Source organism: Idiotropiscis lumnitzeri, chromosome 3 (assembly GCF_059441095.1).
Source record: "Idiotropiscis lumnitzeri isolate Australia: NSW breed Sydney's pygmy pipehorse chromosome 3, RoL_Ilum_1.0, whole genome shotgun sequence".
NCBI lineage: Eukaryota > Metazoa > Chordata > Actinopteri > Syngnathiformes > Syngnathidae > Idiotropiscis > Idiotropiscis lumnitzeri.
Genome location: NC_142393.1, coordinates 5193428 through 5210800, shown reverse-complemented (window position 1 = coordinate 5210800; position 17373 = coordinate 5193428). Strand labels below are relative to the sequence as shown.

General features: G+C 40.1%; 3 protein-coding genes across 3 annotated transcripts in view; all 3 read right to left on the bottom strand.

The window, feature by feature from the left end:
• The window catches only part of ptgfrnb (prostaglandin F2 receptor inhibitor b), a 38513-nt gene extending 28597 nt beyond the window's left edge, over positions 1–9916 (bottom strand). Inside the window, exons 1-3 of the mRNA XM_088291946.1 lie at positions 9524–9916; positions 2803–2915; positions 2458–2716 (exon numbers count right to left, since the gene is read on the bottom strand). Coding sequence (XP_088148072.1) covers positions 2458–2716; positions 2803–2915; positions 9524–9584 — 433 coding nt within the window. The 5' untranslated portion in view covers positions 9585–9916. The remainder of the gene's footprint in view (positions 1–2457; positions 2717–2802; positions 2916–9523) is intronic.
• A 2548-nt stretch (positions 9917–12464) lies between these two features.
• LOC148339555 (T-cell surface antigen CD2-like) lies at positions 12465–15357 on the bottom strand. Its single transcript, XM_088290747.1, has 8 exons — positions 15216–15357; positions 14362–14652; positions 14085–14158; positions 13214–13388; positions 13057–13131; positions 12903–12980; positions 12653–12834; positions 12465–12545 (listed from the first exon to the last, which is right to left on the bottom strand). Exons 1-8 carry the CDS (start codon positions 15277–15279, stop codon positions 12465–12467), a joined length of 1020 nt encoding a protein of 339 aa, XP_088146873.1. The 5' UTR covers positions 15280–15357.
• Positions 14509–17373, bottom strand: part of LOC148339553 (protein FAM184A-like) — a 42875-nt gene continuing 40010 nt past the window's right edge. The window contains exon 25 of the mRNA XM_088290743.1: positions 14509–14652. The gene's annotated coding sequence lies outside the window, so the exon portion shown is untranslated. The remainder of the gene's footprint in view (positions 14653–17373) is intronic.

Below are 17373 nucleotides of genomic sequence, written 5' to 3'. Positions count from 1 at the left end.
ATTGTACTGCCTACTTGTGTTTGGAGACCTGACACATTTTTAAGAAGAAAGCGTTGACCTCCATCAGAGTGATATGCATTTCATTGTCAAGAAAAATAATAAGGATCTAGTGATGTCATAATCGCAGTCCAGTCCAGGGCAACTTGTGGTCAGGGTGGCAGTGATGTGAATGTTGGTGACAGATAGCGAAGGCAGAAAAAAAAATAAAATAACCCACGTTTTGCGCTATCAATTAAAATTAGCCTGAACTGAGTTTCCAAACCCACAGCGACCTCCACTTCACTTGTTTCTTACATAACCAAACACCCTCATCGGGGAGATAGATGCCGCCTGTGTGTGTGTGCCGTGCACAAGTCTCGACTGGTACACACCCTGCAGCGGCAAATCCGACTCATCATCTCAGCTAACAACCAAGCGCCTCCCTTACACACAAACAACATGAATATTCTTCGCCTAGTGCACAGCAAAGTACGCGCACGCACGCAGGCGCGCACGCACGATCCACATAACAGTTCTGCCAAGTTAATTCAGGTCTAAATTTAACAAGGTGCCAGGGGAGCTGAGCTTCGGGAGCAGCTGAACATGATTGTGCATTATGGAGCTAAATAACCTGTTCTCAGGCATCATCGCTTTTGGTGTCAAATAGGTTTTAGAAATGCCAAACATGCATCCTTTCCTTTCGGTAGGACAGCAGAAGCTTTACCCCCAATCCCGAGAAAAAAATAAATCATTATTCAGGGTATTTATTTACTGGGTAACTGCAGGCCAGAAACCCAATTAAATTCAAAGGAAAATGCTGAATACACAATTTTCTAAATCTTTTGTCATAAAATAGGCCGAATTATGCAGGACCCGAGCTGTGCTCTGGTTGCACGAGTGGCGCATGAATCCAAGAAAGAAATGATATTTTGAGCAGGATATTTAAGAATAATTAAATCAATTTCATACCTACCCAGGCAAAAAAAGACAGTAGTGCCTCAACGTTACTCGAAGCACTCGAAGTTCCAAAATTAACCCCAACTTCCATTTTTTTTTTTCAACCGCCGTAGGCGAAGAAAGACTCACAGGTTTGCTCATTTTGGTGAGCAATCAGTACAAGATCAAGTTCCAAGGCGCCGTCACAAAATGCGTAAAAGTGGGAAGGAGTCCTACTCCATGCATGTCATTTCCTAGAACAGGGATGGGCCGTAAAATTATCACACTCTGAGTGGACCCGTGATTCATTAAAAAAATAAAATAAAAAATTACATTTTGACAAACCGCAAAAAATTGTAAAAAAACACTGATAAATATTCAGCATACATTACCCAAAAAATTGAGAAAATGGTGGATAAAAAAAAAAAATCCCAGAAAATAGGCAAAACTATGAAAAAAAATACTAAAAAAAAAAAGAAAACTGCAGTAGCCAAACAGTGAATAAGAAAGGGTCACCTGATGTTTTAATGTATAATATCACCAATCAGCACTAGATGGCAGATCTCTTAGGTGCAACTACACTGGGGTGTAACAAAACATGGTTTGAACCGGAAAATAAATCTATATATTTTTTTTTACATTTTATTATTTATTATAATTACATGTATTTATTTAAAAGCTGCGATTGGCTGGCAACCAGTTCAGGGTGTTCCCCGCCTACTGGCCGAAGATAGCTGGGATAGGCTCCAGCACCCCTCGCGACCCTCGTGAGGAGAAGTGGTACAAATAATGTTTGGATGGATATTTAAAAGCTGTGAGTGTATTTAATAGAACCGAATCAAATCGTTCCACTTTAAAATATATCAAGATACATATCGAATTATCGTCTATTGCAGCAGAGATTTACCTTAGAAGAAAATGGCACATTTACACTACTGGCAAGATTATTCAAATATATTTAAAATGACCCCTAGCATGGGGTTATTTTCTTTTCGCTTCAAACTCTTTTGTTTTTGTGTTCGGACATAGGCTCTTTTATACATTAATTGAAAATTGCATTATGAGAGATGAGCACATATTTTTTCCATATTAAATATAGTCTTGTTTGCCCCCTCAGTATCACAAATGAAAAATTGCATTTCAGTTGCCCATCCCTGTTGTAGAACATCAAGAAAAGTGGTATAAAAACATGGATGAATGGATGGATGTTGGTATAAGTGAGCCATTTTTCCACATCTTATATGAAGGAATTCATAGAGATCCTCTTTCAGTCTTTGCCAAGAGCTCCTGCTTGACATGTGTAAAACACATTCATGTGAATGTCAAAATACAAGCCAGCGACTGTAAAAGAAGCGTTAGTGGCTGCTCGTGTGCTAGGCTTTAAACATGTTCACTCGAGCATTGTTAAGTCATGGAACTGCCTGTTAAATGAACCGTAGGCAGATAAAGTCACTTTCAAAAGTAAAACTAGCTAGCTTGGTCAAATGCTTCACTAATGGCGCCACTCACGCATACACATGCACACACATGCCTTCCCCATACCAATGAGTTGGACCTGAGCCTCATAATTGCCGCTGATGACAGAGTCGGTGCTGGGCGTTTGGCACCAGTAAAAGCCGGCGTCTTGTGACTTGGCCTCCGCTATCTTCAGTTCCACCACGTTGTCCTGGAGACGCATTACTGAGATGTCACCGGACGCCACGCGCTTGCTGAGCGATCCCTGGGAGTAGCTGGCGTCAAAGGTGGAGATGATTTTCATACGCTGTCCGTTGGCTTCTCTGGACATCATCCATTCAAAGTCCTGGAGCGCAGAGGATGAGAAGCTCAGCTCAAGACGGGAAAAAAAAACACAAATAGTTAAGCGGAGGCGGAGGAGAAAGTAGTCACCTGCTCACGAGGCCCAGTGTAGTCATTGACATCACATCTGATGGAAACCGGCTGACTCTCCACACGAATCAAAGGGCCGGGGGACACCGTCACTACCCGGGCCAAACACCCACCTGGAGTGGAAAGCAAAAGAGCAATCACGACCATGTTTTGGCTCGCTTGAGGCATTATTGCCACACAATTCATGTTTAAATTAGCCTTGGGTTGAATTTTTCACCCAAAAACAAACAAAAAAAAAAATCCTAAAATCTGATCTAGACCAATTTTTCAGCCTATTTTTGGGGCAGTCACAACCCCTACAAAATGTGACTGTCCACCAGGATGTACAGCGCTGGAATATTTTGAGATTTTAAGAACGCTAACCCTAACCTTCAAAGCAGCAATTTATTTGGTCATGGTCTAATAAGAATGAAACGAAACAAATTAAAGAGGACCGCCGCACCACTTCCTCGGTCCTAATTACAATCTAATGTGATGAGATGTGACAGGTACACGCGCTTCATTTAATTTTTTTGTTAAATGGGAAATATTCTCAAAAAGAATGAGATGAGATGAAGTGAGAGTGGGGATTAAAAAAAAAGTTACAAAATGCAAAATTTAAAATATTTTCAATTTTCATTTTCAATTCATAAAAACATTTTTCCCTGTGACAAGGTTTCATCTTTTGATGATCAATGAAAAACTGTCATTGTCAAGTTCAGCAAAGGGTAAAAACCCCTCAAGTATAAACAACTCTTGAAGCCGCATAAAAAATTTTTATGGATGTATGACATTGTGATGTGATTAAGTGTTTTAAGATACTAATTCCATGCCATGTGCAATTTTACCAAACTGCAACGTGAGCATCCTTGAAAGGATCCTTGAAAAGAACAGAGAGAGTTTGCACACGTCCAAAACAAGCACGCACTCGGAAGGAGGCTGGTCTCCAGTTTACACCACACTACACACCCTTTACACAACGAGTTGCCAAAGTAGACACGCATCAACATGCCCAGAAGAGGAGCAGGAACAGTAGAAAACAGAACAGAGTTGCAGCTGAAGAGAATTCATGTGAATGATTGTGTCAGCAGATTACAACGATTGCCCAGGAAGCAGAACGCGAGAGAATTACGTAGATGAGACAATTTACAGGCCACCATTCCTCCTTTCATTAGCGACGGCTAATGTCATCAGCAGGGTGTACGTGGAGATTAGATGGAGATTTTTTTTTTTTATTTCGATTGAAGATCTCTGGTCAACCGTTCACATGTGACGGGATCGATCCCGATCTGCCGGTTACATGCGTCGCCACATTAATCAGAAAAGCCGTTTTACAGCCGTGTGGCACGCCCACATCACGTGACTATTTAACACAGTAGTTGAGATTGTTGTTACACTTTTATTAGGGCAACAGTTTGATCACAAGTAACAATTCAAGTAATTTTAAAAAAGTTATCCCATCACAGAAAAGCTCTGGAAGGTAACATTTATGTCAAGCAGCCAGGCTTTTATTTATTTAATTAATATGTATTATTTAATTATTTCATTTTTAATTAATTTGATTGATAGATTTAATTGAATTATTTCTCATATTTGCAATCTCGTTGTACACTGAGTTCATTGACAAAAAAGGGCATTCTGATCCTGATTCTATTCCGATTCAACTGTTTACATGACGCTGTTACGAAGGAGATTCCATTCGGATTTTGGCCTTTTCATTCAGACTGGTCATTCAGTTTCATTCAACGGGAATCTAAACAAGCACTTGTAAGCGACAAGTCGTGCTCAAAATTTCTCGTTTTGTGATCGAAATCGGGATTTTAGACACGACCATTGTCAAAGCTTTTTATTTTTTATTTTTTGCAGCGCTCCTAACCGACCCAGAATCTGTTGTATCAACTATAATCTCACAAAAAAAAAAAAAAACGCTGGCTTCCTCCTCTCCTGCCACACTCAACAATTAGAAGCGGCCTGCCACTCGTGAGCATTCTAACTGTTTGCAACCCCTGGGGGGGATACTTGGCCCGAATCCCAATAGCACCCCTTACGTCTCATCTTGTCCCTTCCCCTCTTGAAATTCGCGTTCACAACAAACGAGACGTGTCCCAATTCTCCAGAAATGTGAGGGGTGGAGAGACTCACTAACCTAATGTTATGTTGCCAAACACAAGAAAAAGTGTTTTGGTTTACAGTAAATTTTTCACAGAAGTCTGGCTGGAACCGTGTTAAAGTGGAAAGCAACCAAATTAATTAATTTAGTGACGAGAGTAAAAATAATAGTACAGCGAACAGCAGCCCAGTAAGCAGACACATCCAAAACCCAGAAATGAATCAGATGCATCAGCCAGAGTCAAAAGTATTAATTCACTACATTTTTTTTAATAATATCAGCAACCTATTTGCATTTCGATCGAAATTGCAATGTCAGAAAAATTGCAATTCAACCTTGTCCTGAAATGTGTCAACCATAGCGACAAGTCATAGTGTGACCCGCCCACCTCCAAGGCCTAAGTGACCTCTGTCCTCGGCTGACGGTAGCGCATTCCACACAGATTCAAAATGTGCCTCGCCTCTCACCTCCAAACCAGCCGCATATTTTCAACTTATGTTCTTCAAACTGCCGGGGATTTTTGTTCTATGTCTGTGCAAGGTATCTGACCCAGGTTGCTTGAGGTAACCGGAAGTCAAAGGTCGTACGAGTCTTCATGAGACATGAGCTGCAGCTGTTCTCTCAGCTCATTTGTGATCTTCCGCTCAAGATTTGTTCGATGGTAAGACTCTCGAACAAAAATGCGCTTTAATTAAACGCAGAGGTGGGCAGTAATGGGATACATTTACTTTTAAGTGAGTATTTTCGTGAAGAAGAAACGCTACTTCCACTAAATCAGAAATCTTTACATGTCAGATGGGCGACAGAACACCCGAGACCCCAGTGAGGAGAAGCGGTAGATATATTTTTAAAAAAGGAAAAAAATAAATAAATAAAAACATGTCATAAGTTGCCATTTATCAGCATAAAATTGTCAGCATTCCAGCCTACAAGAATTCACTTTACTTATATGAAAAACATAAAGGAAGCTGTCTCCGTCCGCATTTGCAAAATGTAACGCTCTGTCGAATAAAACCAGCAGGTCAACCACAGCACGTGAATGCAAATTGGAGTTTGTCCGACTCACGTCTCTTCCATGATGTGGAAATGGTTCCAGTCAAAAAGAGCAGGGACAAAAAGATCAACTAAAGATAAACATCGAAGTTAGCCGAACGGAAATCTTTTTCATGTCGAAAATGTCAGCGTGCGAAAATTGATGGACTGATAGATGGATGTTCTGCAGGCTTCTAAGACCAACGTTTTGGTTGGCCACAGAAAAAATAAATGGTTTCAATATGTCTTTTGTTCACTTCAATGTAAATTTTTACAACTTTGAAAATGTCTGTCATTTTACGACCCCAACTTCAGATGGCTTCAAAAAATATTTACAGATTTATTACACTCATAGGTCATCACTTTTTATATTTGGGGAGTGCCACCGAAAGGTTGCTCTGCCCGCTTTCACTTTCTCTCCACAGCAATAAGATTTGATATTCCCGTTCTTTCCAGTTTAAATTGGGATGACAACCATGAACTTTTTTTTTTTTTCCTCTCAAAATGAGCTTCAAAAGATCAGAACTGTGATGAAGCCATCAGTTGCTGGCATGAATGCAGACACTGCTTTATCATGCCAGCCAAGAGAAAAAGTGTTTATTTTGTAAAGAACTTAACTTTCTTTTCCTTTGTCAGAAACTGTCCAAAATAAGCCATTGTATAAAAACATAATCCACTATAAAAAATTGTACGTTAGATACCCCTTACACGAGTAGCACACGAATTTAATTTAATTTTTTTATTTTGCCTGGCCTTGTCAGCGTCCACAGCAAAGCGAGTGCTTTCCCATCAAATTGGAACACGACAAACTAAGTGTTTCCCCACTTCTTGCTGCTCTTTTTTAAAACCGGGAAAGCTTTGAGGATTAACCTTGTCAACTAGATTGAAAGATGCAACTAAAAGCTGTATATCGTGAGAGAAAGTCCTTTGCATGGGAATTCCCTTTAAATCAAACACGACAAAGTGAAAGGACAGTAGAGGAGATTTCATTTCCTTCAGATGGAACTGGAATTTTAATCACGGTGGAAGGAAATTATGAACAGTTCAAAAAGCAGACTGCTCGAATTTAAATGGGACGGCAGGAAAAGCCGACTAGAACCGCTGAAGTGCATTTGAGGTAAATTAGGGGCGTTTTAAAAGGATCACCAACATTTAGCAAAAGTTTAAATGTGACTGGATAGCCACAACACAGCCACATTGGACCATATGAGGGGGTGTAGACTTGTGCAACACCATTAATTTCAGGTGCTTTTTTTTCCAAATTCATTTGAGTTGTACAGGCTAAAAGGTCACATTACTGGTGCAGAGATTTATTTATTTATTTTTTTTAAATGACTTTTCTTTCAGGACAATAACCTGACATTCGAAATGGGGGTGTTTAAACGTTTATTATATCCACTGTGTAGCTCAAGCCAGTGAGCTTAACGACACCGTGCAAGTGCTCTAAACATATAAAGAAACAAACAAACAAACGAGCATTTTGATGTAACCGGTTTGGCGAACAAGTTCCGAGTGCGATCCAAAAGCACACAGTGTCTATGCACTCTTACTGCCTTGGCTGGACGCCTGTCTTGTACAAAACATTTTTGTTCTATGGCTTGCGACTCCACAAGAGATTCAGCACTGTCTTGAGTGTTTACGGTTTTTATTTTTGCATGTTTAATATTTACTCCACGTAGAGCACATTGTATGCAGCGATGGTTGTTTTGAAAGTGCTCTAAAATCAAGTCGAGTTGAGTTGAGTTGAAGAACTTGATCCCGTCAAACCACTTCCTATAACGTTGGAAACCATCTCCTTAGAGCAGGTGTGGGCATACTGCGGCCCGTTAAACGTTTGAATCCGGCCCTCGGAACTTGAAAAAAATTAAATAAGAATAAAATTAAACCTTGTTAATGTTTTATTTTCTAGATAGTGTTTTTTCAAAGACATATATATTGTTGTAATGCTTTTGTTCACTTTCATTTAAAATTCTCCGATGAGCTAAGGTGACACACTCCATCCATCTGCTCCGGGTCCGGCACCTCTGTCAAATTTTAAAACCCATTGTGGCCCGCCAATCAAAATGTTTGCCCACCCCTCCCTTAGAGGAAGCTGCTTTAGCGGCAAAATGGGGAACAAGTTAAAATTGTCTTTTATGTTAACATCCTGTGCCGTATCGCGGGCGTTATAAGCCAATACTGTATTGTAATCTATCTTTAATTGCACATCTGAGTAGTTTGCTTGACTCAAATATTTCTCTAGCGCCACTCATGGAGCTGCCAGGTATTGCCTCTTTCTTATTCACCTGTTTAGACTTAATGTTTTTTCTATGCGCTAGGAAAAGTAGGAATTCAATGAAGTAAACGTCGGCAATCAGGTGGCGACTTTTCTTTTGCAGAATCACACCACAGGAGAGCTTGCGACATTTGAGCATCTGACACAACACTAAATTCAGCCAACTCCCTCTAACACACACACACACACACACACACAACTCTGATGACTAAACATATGGTAATATGTCAGTATCAGAATCGTGTTTGGCCCTACGGTGGAAATCTCGCTGATGACTAAGCAGTCACGAGGCCCTTTAGCCCAAATTGAGAGCTAAAGTGACAAAGATACGGTACAAACACGGTGCTTCAAAATGAAAACGAGAAACAATTAGGGGGAAAATGGAACCAGAGAGCGAGAACTGGCCAATATACCAAGAACAAAACAACCACACGGCTTTTAGACACCACAATGTCAACATTTCGGGAAACCTCCGCATAAGGCACCTTATGAGCTGTTGTTGGCTTCTGGCTAACATGGGTGGTGCCATTGACACGGCAGAAACGGGTCACACTTGGGAATCTTCCAAATGGGGCCCTCAACTAGTTTTTTGTTTGATTGATTTTATTAGTGGTGATCAATGATATTTCTTTCACAGGGCTCCCAGTAAGTGTCGAAACTAACTATGAGAATCTCAGAGCAGAATCAACTTTTTTTTCTGCTTGGATCTCGATTTTAAGTTTTCAGTCCATTGTTATTTGTTTTTACATGTCATAAATAAAGTTGCGTTGAGCATGGAAATACTGCTGTTGTCTGTGTTGTTGATTAAATAAAATAAAATAAACAATAAAATCAAGTGAACTTCATTTGGTATTTACCAACAAGCCACCTGCTGTCAAGGCAACCAGAGCCCAATATACAACACTGGAATTAGCAGCCTGTTGGACTGCTTAACATAGCCTGTGGGAAACTACTGTATAATCCATTTCTATAACTGGTATTCTCTCATTTAATGTACACAAACCATTTGACACATTTGCCTCTACTTGATATCAACTTTTAAGTGAAGACCGCCGCAAAAAAAGACAACAGCGTTAACAGATTGAGGAGAAAGTGGTTGCTGTATTGGAATTTCAGCTTCCTGGAAGAAGTCGGTATAACCCGAATTCATTAGCGTGAGGTATCCACTGAAACAACAGCGACGTAAATGTTCAAAACTAATTTAGGAATTTAAGATTTGGAAGCGCGTTTTAAAACTGGACAGTCGTCAACGGCGATTCGCATCACACGGCGGCGCGTATCTCGAGTTAATTAGCTCTCAATCGTCAAGCAAGGAGACGACTTACCGAACATGAGCGTCGCCCACAGCAGCGTCAAGACGTAATTCTCCATCATTTCTCTCTCCATTCCTCCAATATATCCTTTAACCCCCCACCCCACGTCTTTCTTTGTCCAGCGTGGGGGGTAAAAGTGTCGCCCCCCCCCCCCCCCTGCTGCCGCGGCTGTCGGACCCTTCAAGAAACTCCGCCAGGCACTTTTAGCACCGCTCGCCGGGCGGAGCCGCAACACAAATGAGATGCCACCACGATTTCCAAACAAGCCGTTAAAAATCGATCGATAGATCCGCACACCTTCCGGACCTACATGGGTGTTTATGTGGTCGGGACAAGGGAACGACTGCAATCTGTGCACGGGATGTGAGTCACACGAAGGCAGGTACAAGACGGGAGAGCGTGGCCGGAAGTTAGGTGGTTTGAGGGAGAGGGAGAGAGAGAGAGAGAGAGTGCGATAGAGCGAGAGAGCGAGAGAGAGAGAGAGAGAGAGACAGAGAGAGAGAGAGAGAGACAGAGAGAGAGAGAGAGAGAGAGAGAACTCACGCTGGTTTTATGCTGCATGACGTATTAGTTTAATTAGCTTTTATGTGACACATATTGTCGGCGCAGCACGGTTTCCAAGTGATTGCCTTCACTGGCACAGTTAAAAATCTCCCCGTGTTTTGTTCCAGGGTGAGCAAACATGGCAGACTTGAACTTTTCGACGGCTTCTTTAAACATACGTCATCACTCACCTATTGGCCAGTTCAAAGTGAGGCCCGAGGGCCACATATTGGTCGCTGCTTTCTTTTATCCGGCCCATCACACATACACTCCACTCACCGCAGCTCAACCTTATTTGGAGAGCAATTATTAACAATTGCAGCTGTACCAAAGCTCCATATTAAGATCCAACATAAAACACAGTAAATTGAATAATACTAATGAAATGATAAATTAACTTATTTTTCAAATAAAAGCTATACTAAACTCTAGAGAAAACTTTTCTTTTATATTTGAAGTACATCTATTTGCTCTGATGCAGTTTACCTTAATACAAATCAGGATGTCCTTATTGTCCCAAAAGGCAAATTAATGTTGCAGCAGGAACATGTGTCAAAGTAAGGCATTAGTGTCCCACAACACAAAAAAAAGCTAGGCCTAGAATGAAAAAAATAAAATAATGAAATATTCATTTTTTAACTCTGGCCTCAATTGGTGGAAGGGGGGGGGGGCACAGCCCCCTATGGCACGCCCCTATTGTCTGATTGGAGCAATTGTCTGTTTTGCAGTGTTGCACATGCACAAAAAGTATTTTGTTTATCCATTGCAATGTATTTGTATTCATTCAACGAAACTGCTTCATGTTTGTCAGTGGTTTTAGCGCAGTTGACAAGCAGTAATACGTTCGTCCACGCCACACACAGACTCGGCCGCATTGAGTCACTCTGCAAGCAACTAAGCGGGCGATTTGAAACATCAAGCTCAAAGGTCAACGTTTAGCTGATGCATTTGAGGATGGGAAGAGAGCAACGTCAATTGGTTTGTGGTGTGGTGTGTGCCTGCACGTGCGTGTGTGGAGGGATTGGATGTGAACGCACATTCTCGCGACGTCTTTTCTTCTCATGAAAGACGCAATTCAACTTTTATCATAAAAGTGCCACCAGAATACTTTTAAGTATATGAAATTATTACAACACTACCATCTTGTGGACAAAATTAGTAGTGCATTTTTATTTTGGAGGGGAAGGACGCATCCTCTGAGCCAACCTTCCATGAAACGTAATTGAAGCGCTCACATCAATAACCGAATGACCCTGTGAATAATTTAGCAGCAAGTATAAATGTGATATTAATTATACATAAACCTCATTACTTTTTGTTACTACAACTCTAAAAATTAGGGGTAGATGACATATCAATATGACTGAGATCAAACTTTACAAGTAAGATGACCAGTTCAATGCATAATTTAAATATGATTTGCAGTGCAACAAAACAGCCTGCAGTCATCCGTTCACAATTTTCCACGACGCAGCACCGTCAACACACTGAAAACCACAAACACATCTGTGTAGAAAGTGTGATGCGTCTGCTTTGTCTTTCGCTGAGAGCGCTGCAGAGGCTTAAAAAAAACTCACAAACCATCCTGACACTTTAACACGGTGCAGTTAAAAAAAAAAAAAAAAACGAAAATCTGTCGGCTGATACATTTTGATATCACACTGGGCGTGTATTTAATGAGTCTGATGCGAATTGTTTCAAATATTTGCATTTCAAATTAGATTTAACGTCCTGTAATTATATATATATATATATATATATATATATATATATATATATATATATATATATATAAACAATAAATAACAATTTAGATTCTTTGTCTGTACATGAACATTTTGTGTAATAACAGGAAAGGAAAAGTAAAACAATATACATTGACTGGCCACAGCATCGGATAGAGCCGCATAAACTTCAATGCAAGAGTTGTATCAAAAATGCTGCCTTCATGAAGACACTATTTCTTAGTTTCTATTGACAGACTTCGAGAGGCATTTAAACGATAAGTTTATTATTGTGATTCTTGAAATCCATTTCATGACGTTTATATTTTCTCCAATGTACAGTGGTTATATTAAAAGAAAAGTCTACACACCCCTATTCAAATAAAATAAAATACATTCATTTTCTTATATGTACAACCACATTATATCAATTGTTTAATTTGGCTCCCCCGCTTGAATATTATTTTTTAATCATTTGAGCTGTTCAGTTTTTTTAGGTCACATTAATGTTGGAAAAAGCTTTTAAATGAATAATCATCTCTGATGATTTTTTTTGCATCACAAGAAGTTGGCATTTGAACCGGTGTGTTTCAACCTTTCATATCTCCGGTGGTTAAATAAGTGAATCTAAATATTGTGAGATGATGATGCTCATGATGTCTAAAGGTGAGGTTTCTCACATGCCGTCACAATCTTTGACCTGGAACCTTCTTCCTTGGCTGAGGAAGAGGAGGAGCCTGCTGCTCTGCACCGGCAGGTCTGGCGCCCTAGACGGACGGAAGAAACAGGTGACAGCCCGTGGACAAAGTTCACAATTAAGTCGACGGAGCAGGGATTGTGAAAGAGCCCAGTTTAAGGAGCCCGTGATTCTGACCCGTGTTGCTCTTCTGGGGCTGGCCCGAGCTTGGCCTGTTGGATGCTGCGGCTCGCTGTGCTGTTTGCTGCGGTGTTGCCGAGGTCCAGTTTGACCGTGAGAATGCGGATGCCGATTGGGGGGATGATGACATTGATGCTGTCCTTCGGGATTGGTCCACCCCAAACGAAGCTCCTCCTCCTCTGTTGGAATTGAATGAACGAATGTCTTATTTTGTATGATAGGAAGTACTCGCCACGCGATGCCCTACCTTGAACGTGTTTTTGTTTTTCACATCCGGCTCGGGCGCAGCAAACAATTAAGATGATGACCAGCAACAGAGCAAGGCCTGATGAGGACACAAAAGTAAGAACTTGTAAGACATGCTTGAAATATTCCATAGTTTCTTGGCGAAGCAAATTTACCTCCCATGCCGGCCAGGATGCTCACCATAATCCTAGAATCAAGGCCAAATAATACTTTGGGGAAGATCGATGAGCCTTGAATGAGGCCGTGGTGAGAGAGAAACGCGTTACAGAAACAACAAAGACAATCGAACAAGATCATCGGCATAATACTCACTTGAGTCGGTGCAGTTTTGTATGGCACCCTCACTGCTCATGGAACTGACATGATTGGAAACTTTGCATGAGAAAGAATCATCTGGCACCGATGTGGCAATTCGCAGGACAGTACTCGCAGTTTCTTTGGGCAAAAGCTTATCATTCTGAAACCACTCAATGGTGACTTCGGGTGTCTGTTGGTCAAAAAGAGGCATTGAGTAGTTTTATTGGCAACTCAAATGTTATTTAGAATATCCATAGATATGTAATTATGTTCAATAGAAGGCATATATATATATATATATATATATATTAGGGCTCGTACAAATTAAAGCGTTAACTCAGGTGATTAATCCCAATTTTTTAACTCAGTTAGCTTAGTTTGATTTACTTCAAAAACAATTTGCATACGTTGCCAGATTAATTGTACATCATCAGCACGTCTCGGAACAAATCACCACGTTCAAGTTACCACTGGGCCTTGCAAACCAACACTGCTGGAGTGTGGCGCTTGTGGGCCGTTTGGAGAAATTAAATGAGAAAAGAAAAATGCCTGCAAAGATGTCTCCATTTCAAGCATATTTAAGTGATTAATTAGTTTAAAAAAAATAATCACCCCCCTCTCTCTCTCTGTGTGTACATATAGATGCATAAACATACATATGTCATCGTTATAATATGATATGAAAATGAGGAATTGCAAAATGGGGGGAAAAAATTCACTTGTTTCACTTACAGTTGCCGAACTAAGACAGTTAAAATGATCTTCATAATTGTTTTCATGTTGCTAAAAAGACAACCACAATTTTTTTGCATTGAGTGTTGGCAATATTTGGAAGAAGAAGACAAAAGAAAACATAAAACCTCAACTTGCTCGTGTTTGCTCTTACCTGACCAGGCATGCAAGTGAATTTCACATCGGGCAAGGCACATTCCATTTTTAATCTTGGCTTTGAGACAGGATCTGATCAGATTTAAAAGAGCAACAATTAGTCTCCAAAGCTGCTGGTAGCGGTTCATGAAAAAAAATAATTATGATTCCATCTGATTTAACCCATCACAGATCACTTATTGAAATTAAGTCAACAAGCATTTTAGGACTTTAACTTAAAAACGATATCTTTACCCGAAATGAAATGATGAAGACAACATGTCGTCGATACATACCCAGCACACACAAATATAGTTTCTTATGATCAATCACGAGTTGCCCTTTCATATCATAAACCTCAGGCATGTAGCTGCCTTGGCTGCTTCGCTTCAGGTTTGTCAGCTTCAGGGATCCATTTTCATAAACGTCATCCCGTTTTCCCGTCACGACCCTGTCTGGTCTTCGAGCGTAGATTTTGGTCCTGTTGTGCTTCCATGTCAACTTTTCAGAATTTTGCAGCTTGTGGTGCAGAGGCACAGCAAAGCCTCCGCCGATGAGGGCGTAAGCGTCACAATCATCGTGGGAGTCTATGGGGGAGTCAAAGGGATTCAAAAAAAAAAAAAAAGGTTCAAAGATGGCCTGATTGTTTCATACCTGAGTAGTTTTTGTATTTGCCAAATATGTTCATTTAATCAGAAATTGTATAGTTGCTTTTTCTTTTTGTTCCACTTAGTCAAACTGCACAAAAACCTCACTTCCTGTTCTTTTTTTTTTCACACTTGTCACCTCAGCAAGCCACCTCAATAAACAAACAGGATTAACATGTAACATCGCTTTTGATTTTTCACTCGTACATAAGTCTGAATCGATTGTTTACAAATAGCCAGATTGTAAAATTAATTTTTATATTATAGGGAGAGCTCAAATGCTGAAAGGGAATAAAGCCAATGTATTGATATTTTATTTAAACCACAGTTAAGTCAAGTTATTTTATTGAATATTTTTTAGGGCATAATAACCATATGAGATCATTTACGTAAATGTAGTATTAAAAAGCAAAACATATTAGCGATCACTGAGTTTCCAAAAATCTTCAAAGAGAAAACCACACGATACCATTGACGACAGAACAAGTATAAAAGTTTTATACCTGCGGAGGTAAGACGGCAGTAAAGCAGGAGCAGGGAGAAAACCGACAAAGTAAGCATCGCCATCAGCTTCAGAGTTGGCTGACAAGAAGAACGACTTGTCAATACGAAGGTTATTTCCTGCCAAAGCAGTCAGGACGTCATTTCTCAGTGGGGCCTCAAAAAGGAAGTGATCCAGCCGCCCCCCCCCACCCCCATTTACCACCATTGGCGGCTAAAAACGTCGAAGATCTTTTTTTTTTAAACTCGGCTGGTAAAAACGATATACAAGCCGCAACAAGCTATAAGCCACATCTTTCTAAATTGAAAAATTATTTAATGCACGTACAGAACGATTTTGTACTGTGAAAGCACATAAAGGTACATAAACAGATTGTTAAAAGAGTGCCTTTTAACATGGCAACAACTTTACTCATTAAAACAGAACAGACCCAAGAGAAAAAAAAAATCGAGATTTATTTAGCGTATTTTCTGAACTATACAGCACCCCTAGTGGTGAAAGAAAACTCAGCAGAAAAGCCGCACCATTGTATTAGCCACTTGGTTTAAAATCTAGGAAAAAAGTAGCGGCTTATCGTCCGGAAAATACAGTAATTAAAAGATATTCAAGCAAACATCTGTGACAAGATTCACAAAAAAATACTAGTTGAAAAGTGTGATTAATCGCATTCATTAAAAAAAATAAATCGGAAACCCGATGTAGACTTTATGACCAGTCAATTCAATGTCGCCGTCTTGCGTGAATCAATGTTGTTTAAGCTTGATCTAAAAATAGCAACTGCATTTAGGGTTTCGAACACTCGACATTCAATTGGATTTGTGGCTTTTGAGGAAGGCGAGACGTTCACTGATCACATAAGACACAGTGAGTCCTCACATCCTGACTGCTGGTGTTCCTGAATGCGACACAGATGACCCTGCTCTGTTAAATGGGCTTTTATAAATAGAACAGATATTTTTCCACTGCGCGGGTCCAACATCCGACCAAAGACGCCACAACAACATTCAGGCTCCGATCGCTGTCTTTTACCACAAAAGCCCGCAGCCAGTCGGCAACACTCGCTTGACATCCCATCTCGAAGTTTGTGTGTGATTTTTGGAATAAACCAAAGCTTGTTGTTACTGGTGACTATGCGTACAGGTAGCTTCAGTAAAACCACTTTTTAAATATTAGGACATGTTTTATAGGACTTCTGAGTGCAGTTTGACAGGGTTCATAAATTCACAGTCGACTGTGGTGCGTTTGTGGAACTGTGTATTTTGCAGTTTTACCTTTGTATTTCCTTTCAGTTTATTGTTTGAGCCGAATCAGGCAAGGGAAACATAACATGACGCTGATGTCACTGTTGAGGTGCACAACTTGATTTGGTTTTCTTTTTTGGAACAATGACAAGGCTCAAAGTCTTCCAGGGTATTGTGAATGTGCAGACATGCATTTTGTGAGGCTGCCAGCCATTGGATTTGGAGACAACTCCCATGAACTCCTGCTGACTTATTAGCTTAAAACTAAAGGAGGGCTACATTCAAAATGTGTGATCCTTTTGTTGTGTTTGTGAACACACTCTGTATATTTAAAATATAAAGACAAGCCAATAATTGTATAGTTGAGTAGAATTTTGGTTTCATAGGACACATTGAAGTGAGGTAATTGTAGGCTGACATTTTGACACTTTTAGGCAGACAGATGGCAGAATATGACGTGGCTGTTGTTCTTTTCTTTTTTTTCCAAGTCCATCCAAACATTTTACATACTGCTTGGGTCGCGGGTGAATTGAAGCCCAACTGTAACGTAACAAGAGATTCCTGCCCTGTTTCATGTAAATGTGTCACTTTGAAAACTTTACTTCTGTGACAGAGAGTGCGGTCATGTGACCGCCTTGGCTCTGTTTGATTTGTCAAACGAGCCAACCGTCAAAAAAGAGTCAGGGGACTCAAGTCTGTCACAAATGAGAATAGCTGCGCAAATAAATGTAAATACCTGGAGCTAAAAATATAGTTAGCAAGTGCACGAGTAGCTCAATGTAACACAGTAAAAGTAGTGTTTCTTCTTCACAAAACTACTAAAGTTAAAGTAAAAAAAACAGTATGTTGCATTAAAGTTTCTCCTACAATTTATTCAAAAGTTGCAAAATTGTATTGCGATTTGTATTCAATTTGCAA

Bases quoted from the DNA above. Each gene is read 5' to 3' on its own strand.
- LOC148339555 (XM_088290747.1), bottom strand. From the start codon at position 15,279: ATGGCGATGCTTACTTTGTCGGTTTTCTCCCTGCTCCTGCTTTACTGC. The intron at 13,389-14,084 runs GTAAGAGCAAAC...TTTGACCAACAG, and splicing joins TCACTTGCATGCCTGGTCAG to ACACCCGAAGTCACCATTGA. The intron at 12,835-12,902 runs GTAGGGCATCGC...CAATTCCAACAG, and splicing joins AAAACAAAAACACGTTCAAG to AGGAGGAGGAGCTTCGTTTG.